This window comes from Pteropus vampyrus, unplaced genomic scaffold (genome assembly GCF_000151845.1).
Source record: "Pteropus vampyrus isolate Shadow unplaced genomic scaffold, Pvam_2.0 Scaffold24, whole genome shotgun sequence".
Classification (NCBI taxonomy): Eukaryota; Metazoa; Chordata; class Mammalia; order Chiroptera; family Pteropodidae; genus Pteropus; species Pteropus vampyrus.
The window spans coordinates 10,403,254-10,414,140 of NW_011888805.1; the positions used below are offsets into that span (position 1 = coordinate 10,403,254).

The following is a 10,887-nucleotide window of genomic DNA, read 5'->3' on the forward strand; positions in this document are numbered from 1 at the left end:
AAGTGACTTGAAAGTATGTTCTAATTTAGAGCTATACGATCACTTTAGTGATATTTGTAGGATTTTGCAAGCCGCTTCTTTGGTACTTTAGGAAAGTAGCTTCTGTACTTTTATGGGCCATTACTAAAAGCTAATATAAGCAAAGTAATTTATAATTGGCATACCTTTCCTAACAATGGACTTGCCATGCCCCAATATACTTTGGGACCTTACTTTATTGCATTATTAAAAATATCTTCCACAGACCCTACACACACACACGCAAAATCCACAATAACACATATATAGAAAATTGGCGCTTCTCTTTAAAACTATAGCGCGCCAAAGTTACACTCATACCCAAAAAAATTTTTATGTTGTTGCCAAACAAGAATCCGAAAAAACCTAGATAGCTGAATGAAAAAATAAAAAGGAAATTCTATACAGAACTCTTCATGAGTCCTCTTTTATTATATTTGATTTCCCCCAATTGCCCAAGTAGCAATTCGTGGAGATCTAGCAAAGTTTAATGGAGATCCTGTCTATCTTTATTTATATATAAATCTAGCTTGCATTAAACTGCTATAGCCTCTGTTGGATTTGATTATTTAGGGCAGGGGTCCTCAACCCCCAGGCCGTGAACTAGTAACGGTCAGTGGCCAGTTAGGAACCAGGCCTCACAGCAGAAAGTGAGCGGCGGGCCAGTGAGAAAGCTTCATCTGTATTTGCAGCCACTCCCCAGGGCTAGCATCACCGCTTCAGCTCCACCTCAGATCATCAGGCATTAGATTCTCATTAAGACCCCTGGTCCTTGGTGCCAAAAAGGTTGGGGACTGCTGATTTAGGGTACTTAGGAAGCCCTTTGGTGGAGCTGTGTGCCATCAGTCCACTGCCCATCCTGATGAGGGCAGATATGTACGACTGTAGTCAGTGATACATGCCAAACCTGTAATTGAAATAACGTTTCTGTTTTGTTACCTGTCGACTACTAAAGGAGGGTGGTTAGCAAAATCCGCATCCATAAAACTAATACAGAGCCCGCCACAAACAACATTTGAAGAAAGGCAACACTATAAAATAACTGCGCCTTTGGGCAGGGCTCCTGCTACCCTGATTCTTCACCAGCTGTCGTCTCTGGAGAGCCGGCTCTCTCCAAGGCCCGGCTTTGGGAACAGTAGGTGTGATACTCTGTGCCCTCTTGCTCCTGGAAAGAACGCCTGCTAACATCTTGCTTATGTGGTGACATTTAGCTCGCCGCCTGCAGCTCAGCCCATGGGAGAGCAGCGTTGTTAACAGACTGCTGACGCCCACACATTCGTTCCTGGCCAGAAGTAAAAGTACAGCTGCCTTGTCTGGAGATACAGGTAAAATTGTCAAGGTGCAACTTTCCTGGTGAGGTAAAGTCCTCCTTTTGAAGCATATCTGGGCCTCCAATAATCATCTAATTACATCTCCGTTTTTCCTAATGTGTGCCTCTCTCTCTTCTGGGTAGAATGGCTTTGAAACTGTTTCTGTTGGTGTTGGTTTCGTGCCCCTGGCATTGTTTTCTCTTATCATCCATCTTAGCATCTTATCTGGACCACCAGATGCCAGGCAGACAAAGGATGCCCCTCCCTGTGATCAGAGGCTTCAGAGGCTTCTGTCTGTTCATAGCATTACCAGAAATACATGTCCCTTCCCTGCCTTTCTTTCTGTCCCTGCATCTAAGCAGAAGATCAGCAGTAGAAATAATTTAATATTCTAACATATGGACTTGGGGATAAAATCAAGGCACAGGCCGATTTAAGCATAGAGTTTCATAGTGTGGCTGTAGGCTCCCTACTTACCTTCCCTTTGCCAGTCTTTTATGTGTGATCTAGGAAGAGTACCCTTGCACAACTCTTAAGACTTTTGGAGAAGGCTAATTATAGTGTTCTTATTTGTTACGCACTTTGAAAATATGTAAAATGTGCCAAGCACTAGTTATTATAATTAGTTATAACTTCTCTACTTTTTTGAAATATAAAAAGTGCCTGAATGAGCCAATTAATTTAATGAGAAGTTAGTGTACAGCCTACAGCTAGCTGGAAATAGGCTCTTGGCAACATCTCTCTGGTGGTGAGTTGATTTGAGTATTCCCGAATATCTTTGGGCACAATTAGTATGTATAACCAGTCTACCAGCCCTCATCTTTGGCACTTAGGAAATTGTATAGCCTCTTCATAAAGTTCCCTTTTAAAAAATGCTTTGCCTCTGCAAGCCTCTTCATGATCATTAGCCCTCTTTACAAATAATTTTTGGTGGCTTTATGATGTCTTTCATCTACGGTACCCGATGAGCTAATATCAACACGAATTCTCATAGTGCCCCTGGGAGGCAGTCAAGAAAGCAAGTGCAGGCATTCCTACCACCTGCCTGTGGAAACCAAGTGCAGTGACAGAGATTGACTTACACCAGAACCACTTAGAAAATCAGTGGGCTGGATCTTAAACGTGCTTGCGCTCCATCCTTGGCACCCTGCGTGATGCTGTGTGTGCAGTTGTGCATTCAACTAGCTGGACCACAGGGTTCTGTGTTTTCTGTAAAGTTATTCTGTTGCCAACTGTCATGTTGCATCTGAGATTTCTCTGGAGAAAAAAATATGCAGCTTATTTCAAGATAATATGCCATTCATAGGCATAAAAAAAAAAACATTTATACAAGTCACGGAAGAATTTCTTTGTGTCCAGCTAATTGAAGAACCTTTAAAACTGCTTTTCAATTCTGTTTCATAGGATATAAATAATAGTTAATGGTTATCATGCTTATGAATCTCCACATTATATGTTTCCATACTAAAGGACTGCCTCACAGCTAGAAAATTGTCTTTCTTTGTTATTTCTGTCATCACTAACTTTTGTCAATTCTTTCACTCTTCCTCTAGTCTTTTCCAACACCACTTCCTCATTTTCCATTCATTCTACTTGCCCATCTTCCCACCTTCCTTCATTTTTCTGCTTAATCAAGTGCTTTTTATCTGCTTTTTATATAGCTTTTCTTTGCTTTGCAACTTTTCCATTCTCCTTTCAAAAATTGATACATTTCTCTAATTTACTTTACTGAGGCAATGCATAGCCTTTCCTTGAGTTGCCTGTTTTATTAATGCTTTCCTTGGATCATTGTTCCCTATCATTGCATTGATACAGCTTATGTTTAATGAAACAAAATTGTTGGTTTTTAAAACTTTTCATTTGAAGTTATATATGTCAACATCTCTTACATTTATATTGTCAAAAACACTTTTTCTATCTACTCTTGTCGATTTTCTTTCTTGTCTTTCTTTCCATTTTAGTGTTGTCTCTTGAATTCAGCTTATATCCGATTGCCATTGGCAAGAGGATGACTTATATCCAGAGCCAGGGTTACAAAAGCAGATCAAAACAGTCATCCTTACCCCTAAGATGTTCGCTGATTGCAAACTCGCAGAACAAGCAATAAGAGCAGAAATCAGAGTCTCTGACCTCTCATTTGTGGCTTCGGCTTTGGATTGACTTTTCCATGCCCATTTTTTAAAAAGCATTAAAAATACATGTGATTATTAGAGCTCAGGATTAAATGAGTTAATACATGTAAAATGCTTAGAATAGTGCCTGCACATATTAGGCACTCAATAAATATTAATTCTATTATATATTTTTTCTATTCCCTGTGTTGCACTCCAACCACTTGAACTGCATTATCTTTTCTCATTATTTCATATAGACAATCTTGAATGATCTAAATTGATGCATGCTTGCTACCAAGAGTAGAAGGAAGTACAGATATTGTGGAAAACTTTCTCAAAGACATTTCCATAAAAGAATTTTTGTGTTTAATAAAACTACTTTGGGATATGGGGCGGGTGGGGGGGGGGAGTAGACAGTAGTTGCTATTCAGAACAACAATGAGAATCTCATGAAATGTAATATCCTTAGAAGGAATTGATAATGCTTAGTTTAGCCAGGCAATGTTTCTTGAACAATTAAATTGGAAGATTTTTGTATAGACTGCACTAGACAGGTTTAAGATATTTTCATCCTATGATTAATGTTGGCTGACTACCATAATAAAGAATGAGCCAGAGGCATGATGGGATTGGCTTACATCTAGGATCATCTCAGAAACGCTCCATAGACACCCCCTGAAATTACTGTTTTCCCTAGAGAGAAAAGAAATTATATTTCTGTGCTTCATTCCTTTTTCAGTGTCATAACCATGGCCGCAGAGCAGGGCCATTGTCAAGAGTTTCTTGATTCTTCAGCAAGGTTAATGGCCTCTGGCCATGCCATAGGCAATGTGTGCCTCTCCTGGTCATTAATCCCACAGAAGTGCCTTGTGCCAGGATGTTTATTCTTTACATGTATTTGATTGGCTTGGAAGAGTTTTGCATTAATGATCTCTTTCCTTGTCTGGGAAATGCAAATGCTTTGCTGTGGCACTGGAGGAGAGTTTATTTTCAAATCATTTTCCCTGCGGTCACAGCAAGACAAATGACAAAGTCCTCCCTTCTCACTACACGAAGGAATCTTCCCTCATCATTAAGGTGTGAAGCAAAGTTTTGTGTAAACTCCCAAATATGACACACATTTTTTTTAAGGAGAACCGAGGGAACGTAAAATGTTTAGGTTTCTCCTGAAGAAACAGAGGTCTGTTTTCAGATGATGGGAAAAGAGAATGAAGTTCCCAATCTATTCACTGCCTTAACCGATCAGTGAGAACCAGAAGATGCTGCCAGGCATTTGATGAGAGCACGCGAATAAACTTGAAATCCAATCAACTTTTTGTCTACAGATTAAACCAAGATCACATATTTTTTAACTCTAATTCTGAAATTAAAGTTATCACGAATTTGTCTTGTGAACTTTTGAGTTTTTAATTTATTAATACTGTTATATTCAGCTGACATAATGGTCTCTTTAAAGGGTTCCTACCATGTCTAGGCTTGGGTAAAATCATTTTATGACATGGTCTAAATACATATAGTTCTCCTCAGCAGTCTTATTTAAGTGTCTTACTTTTGCTAGAAAATGAGATTTCTGGACAAGATCTGAAAATGAACTTTGCAGCCATAGTAACCACACTTCAGATACCTATGCAGTGTTACATGAATGTCTTTAAACCCATTGTTGCTCAGAATCATTTGATGAATGGAAGTGAATGGTCAGAAACTTTGTGGTTTTTCAAAAAATATTCCATCTTGAGTAAAACTGTAAAAGCTATACATGATTCAACTTTATTTTTGGCAATTTTAACATATTTATGTTCTATTCACCATTTTGAATGATGACATCCTTTTTACCCACGTGTTCTGCTGCGTGTTATGAACCATCAAATGCCTTGGCTTTGGGGAAAACCCAGAAGCGTGCATTTGATTCGCCTTTAAGTGGATAACGCATTCACAGAAATTTTTTCCTGGAAATTATTAGTTATCCTTGTAACAAGTCTTAACACCTGGTAAGACTTGGTTGTTTAAAAATTCAGTTGCTTTTTTCTCACTGGCTGTTGAACTTTATTCCTGAAATAGTTGCTTGCCTGTTTGCTCGCTTCCTGTCTTTACACCTTTTGTTCCGTCTTATAGCTAATTAGGAAAAATCTGATTATAAGTAGTCCTTATATAAAAATGATCTACCGCTAATGTAGCATTTTACCAGAACCATCAGTCTATAGGAATAGAAGGTCATTGCTTTCTATAATTATTGGATTACATCTATATCTTTAATCGGTATTTAAATAGCAAAAGAGCTTATATATTCCAGATTTTTCATTTGGACACGCCTTCCTTTTGGACACACCGTAAACTAATAGGGCTGGAGTATGATGGTTCTGGACACCTTTAGGTAATAACATCTTCTTCCTACTTTTCTCTCTATCTCTGCTTTGCTCCTTTTCCTGAACCTGCTTTTGGCTTTCCTTCAACTGCTCTTCTGACACTCTTGTGTGTAAAACAATCACCTGCACCCTAGTTATCCCCATTTGTCCTCGTTCAGCATCTTGCAGCCCCATCAACATCATGCCCTACAAAGCTGCACACTCTAGAAATCCGATGGATCGACCAAAATTCTTTGTAACTCCACCTGAGGGCTCTGCGCGAAGGAGGACTGTTCATGGCACAGCGGTGAGTAGCCGTTGGGAGCGGCCGGGCGAGTCTGTGCTATTTCTGTGCAGAGTAGACAGCACCCCGAGGTGCATTGTGGGTGTAAGACTGGGAAGTGGCGACATCCACCATCCCATCTATCCCACCAGTCCTGAATCTGGTTGGCTGGGCGGTAGCGTCCCCATACTTCCTCTCCTCATGGAGATTTTACTCCCCCTAATAATTTGAATTTGAAAGTGAAAACTGTCCTTTGTCCAAGTGTGTTTGAGTGACTAACCTATCCTGATGGTGTCTTTGTACAAATAAATGCAGGGTCAGCATACTTTTATTTCTGAAAGTAGAAAATCTTTGAAGGAGTAGGAGCTTCTGCGTTTTATTCCAACCATATCCAGAAGCTGGCTGAACTCTTAAATTTGGTCCATTAAAAAGCAATATAAAGAATTTTTCTCTGCTTAGCTAATCCTTGTCAAGGCCCAGATCTTAAAATACAGTGACAGAGTATTTTATAAACATTAGTTATTCACTAAGTAATACTTGAAAGGCTATTGGGCTATGTTATGAACTCAGATTTTCAAGTAAAGAATATAATTTGTACTTGTTATCACTGGCAAAGTAGCTGAGCTAACATTAATTTTCACCATGCTATAAATGCAGTGAGGTAACTTGTATGTCTCCAGGAATATTTATTCTCCTTTGTTTTAACTGTGTGTTATTTGCTATCTGTTCAAAGATGTAGACATTGTTCTATGATGTTTAGATATTGTCCTTTAGTCTCAAAGGACTTGCCAGTCAACCAGAAAGTCTCACTCCCTCTCTCCTGTGGTAGTAACATGACCCATTTAATGAAAGGCTGGAACAATTTTTTAAAATCTTGAGTTCCAACAGCAATTCAGATTTATAAAGCTGATGGACACTTAAGAGGATTTTGCTTAGATGTTTGAGTATAATTCCAGCGTTGTGAGAATTTGAAGGCTTTGCCTACAGGCAGTTTTCTTTCAAGCTGTTCAGGCTTTCAGGAAAAGGCATTTAATTCATGACTGAGTCAGACCTCCAGCCCTTCAGGCCAAAGGTGAAAGGAACTTTGATGTCTGGGGAGTTTTCTTTCATTGGCACATTGGTCCCAGCTATGGACAGAAAGCAATAGATCAGCAGAACATCTTGGCCCCAAACTTTGGGTAGTTATTGGTGAGGGAAAACATTTACCAAAGGAAAACTATCTTGCCGTGGATAAAAACAGAAATTAACACTCCAGGTGGGAAGAATGAGAGATTGTCTTTGGCCAACCAATGAAGTGAGAGGGATTTCATCACATGATCCAGAACCTCTACCGTTCTTTTTTTTTTTTTTTTGCCTTCCTGTTACTGTATTTGATCTATTGGCCTTCTTTTCACCTCTTTAGAACCAAATTTTTAGGCAAATACTCACTGCTAGAAAATGATCCATGAGTCATATATACTCGAGAGCTCTGATATCCAGTTGAGCAACTAGCCACATATAGCTACTGAGCACTTGAAAAGTGGCTAGTGAGACTGACAGAGTGATTTTAATTTTAAATTAGAAACGTTTTTAATTGTAGTAAAAAACAAAGTTTACAGTTTTAACCATTTTTAAGTGTACAGTTCAGTAGTGTTAAGTATATTCACACTGTTGTGCAACCAATCTTTATACTTTTTAAATCTTGAAAAACTGAAACTATACCTCTTAAACAATTTCCCATATCCTCTTCTCTCCAGCCCCCTAGGCACCCACCATTTTACTTTCTGTGAATTTGACTACTTTAGGTACCTAAATGCAATATAAATGGAATCATGCAGTATTTGCACTGGCTTCTTTCACTTAGTATAAGGTCGCCAAGTTTCGTCCATGTTATAACATGTGATAGGATTTTCGTTCTTTTCAAGGCTAGTAATATTCCTGGGGGTGGGTATATGTGTGGACACGCTCGTGTGCACACACACACGTATACACACATACGTAGGTATGTACATGCCACATTTTATTAATCTGTTCATTTGCTCATGGACATTTGAGTTGCTTCTGTCTCTTAGCTATTATAAATAATGCTGCTATAAACATGTGTATGCAGATATCTTTTCGAGATCTTGCCTTCGATTCTTTTGGCTATATACCCAGAAGTGGAACTGTGGGATCTTAAGTAATTATATTTTTTATTTTTTGAGGAACTTTCATGCTTGTTTCCATAGCAACTGTACTATTTTACTTACATTTCCACCAACAGTGCACAAGGATTCCAGTTTTTCCACATCTTCGATACTTATTTTGTGCGGGTTTTTTTGTTTTTCTGGTTTTTTGTTTTTGTTTTTTTTTTAATAGCAGCCATCCTAATGAGTTTAGGTTACAGTTTTGATTTGCATTTCTCTAATTGTCAGTGATGTTGAGCATCACTGACAATTAGAGAAATGCATATGAAGCATCTTTTCATATGCTTGTTGGCCATTTGTATATCACCTTTGGAGAAATATCGATTCAAATCCTTTGCCCATTTTTAATTCTTAATCTTTAATTGTATTTTATTTTTTTAATTTTTAATTTTAATTTTTGTTAAGTTGTAGGAGTTGTTTATATATTCTGGATATTAATCCCTTATCAGATACATGATATGCAAATATTTTCTCCCATTCTATAGATTGCCTTCTTACTCTATTGATTGTGTTTTTTTGTCACATAGGATTTTTAAGTTTGATGTAGTCTAATTTGTCTGTTTTTGCTTTTGCTTCGTGTGCTTTTGGTGTCATATTCAAATCCAACATCATGAAGCTTCCCCTATGTTTTCTTCTAGGAATTTTGTAGTTTTAAATCTTACATTTAGGTCTTTATTATGAGTTAATTTTTGTATATGGTGTAAGATAAGGGTCCAGCTACATTCTTTACATGTGGATATCCACTTTTCCTAGCACCATTTGTTGAAGACACTGTCTTTTCCCCATTGAGTGGTTTTGGCACCCATGTCAAGTATCTTTTGAACATACTCACAAAGGTTTGTTTCTGGGTTCTCTATTCCACTGGTCTATTTCTTTCTTTATGCTAGTACCCTACTGTTGTTGTTGTTGTTTTTTTTTCATTAATTAAATTTATTGGGATGTTCCACACTGTTTTGATTGCTGTAGTTTTGTAGTATGTTTCGAAATCAGGAAGTGCGAGATCTCCAACTTTGTTCTTTTTCAAGATTGTTTTGGCTATTCAGGGTCCCTCAAGGTTCCATATGAACTTAAGATGGATTTTTCTATTTCTACAAAAAAGTAACATTGGATATTGATAGGGGTTGCATGGAATCTGTAGATTGCTTTGGGTAGCGTTAACATCTTACAATAATAAGTCTTTCAATCTATGAACACAGGATGTCTTCCCATTTATTTGTGTCTTCCTTAATTTCTTCCAGCAGTTTCTTCTTGTTTTTAGTGTATAAGTCTTCTCCCTCCTTGGTTAAGTTTATTCCTACATATTTTATTCTTTTTGATGCTATTATAAATGGCATTGTTTTCTTAATTCACTTTTCAATTTTAATTTGAATTTAGGTCTAAATTTAAATGGCTTCTATTGAGCCATAAACTTGGAATGTTTTGTGAGGCTGAATTTAATTTTTAATTTTATTTAATTTTAATTAGAACTAAATTCAAACAGCCAAATGTGGCTTATGGCTACCATATTCAACCTGATAGTTTTCGAACATTTTTCTAATGATCATAAAAGGTTCTGTTCGATAGCACTGCCTTGGAGTATCAGCCTGTATCGTCTCTCTTGAGGGTTATTCGTATGCTAAATCTAACTCTAATTGTAAAATTAAAGTCTTTGTCTTGCTGGTACGTTGTCCAGGCTGTGGACATGAGAAGCTTGATGCATGTTTCCCACCTTACTTAGCCTGTGGAAAGTGTTAACAAGAAAGATTATTGTATAGACCCCTAGCTATTTACTCAGAACAGGATGAGAATCAGGAGCACCTTTTTATGTGTGGTACCCATATAGGTGATTGGATACTCGACCGATGAAAGGGCATTAAAAAGAACTGAGAGGGTAAATACATCTACCTGCATGTGAGAGTATTATTTCACAAACATTTTTCCAAACTGCTTCTCTCCTGCTATTCCTACTCCAATCTATCCCTATCCTTCCCTTTAAATAAGGTCATTTAAAGGGAGGCCAGTTTTAGGAAAGGAAAAATTGGTTCAATGGCACTTTAAAGAAAAAGAAAAGATTATCTGAGGATTATATATGTTTATATAGGTTCATTCCCTCATTTGTCTTATCAAGTACAGATGATGAAATTCATTCCCCAAACCTCCACATCTCAAATCACTCTTCCTTGTTTTCCTATTCAGATCTCTCTTTGATCTGACTTCAGCCAAATTAAAATGCTTTGGGTAAAAGGAAGAAAAGCTACCCAAACTGCTTAACTCCAACCTCTCGTAAAGAGCCCTGGGCCTTCCTCTCCAGGGACTGATCTACCAGAGGCATAATTACCAACCTGTACACCTGCCAGGAAGTCCCATGTGGTTGTCCAATGCGTGGAAAAATCTAATTATTGTGTTCCTCTGAACTTAGGGCTATAAGAGAGAGAGGGAGAGAGAAAACATACCCTTCCACCTCACATCCAGCATCCGAAGGGCTGCGTCTCCGTCCAATCCCAAAGCCAGATCACCTGCTTCTTCTCGACTTTGGTAAGTGAAATATAAGAGGCTGGCTGGGTTGTCCCATGCTGGAGAAGTAGTAGCCTTTGTCCTCTGAAAGGAAATTATTCTCCCCACATGGTTTGGCTTTGCCTTAGGGAATAACATTTTGCCTTAAAGGAAAGAAAAAAG

At 38.0% G+C, this 10,887-nt stretch overlaps 1 protein-coding gene across 1 annotated transcript in view; it reads left to right on the plus strand.

The window, feature by feature from the left end:
- The window catches only part of MAP7 (microtubule associated protein 7), a 100,507-nt gene that overhangs the window by 69,345 nt on the left and 20,275 nt on the right, over positions 1 to 10,887 (plus strand). The window contains exons 7-9 of the mRNA XM_023528389.1: positions 1,230 to 1,343; positions 5,964 to 6,091; positions 10,631 to 10,746. Of these exons, the coding sequence (XP_023384157.1) occupies positions 1,230 to 1,343; positions 5,964 to 6,091; positions 10,631 to 10,746 (358 nt within the window). The remainder of the gene's footprint in view (positions 1 to 1,229; positions 1,344 to 5,963; positions 6,092 to 10,630; positions 10,747 to 10,887) is intronic.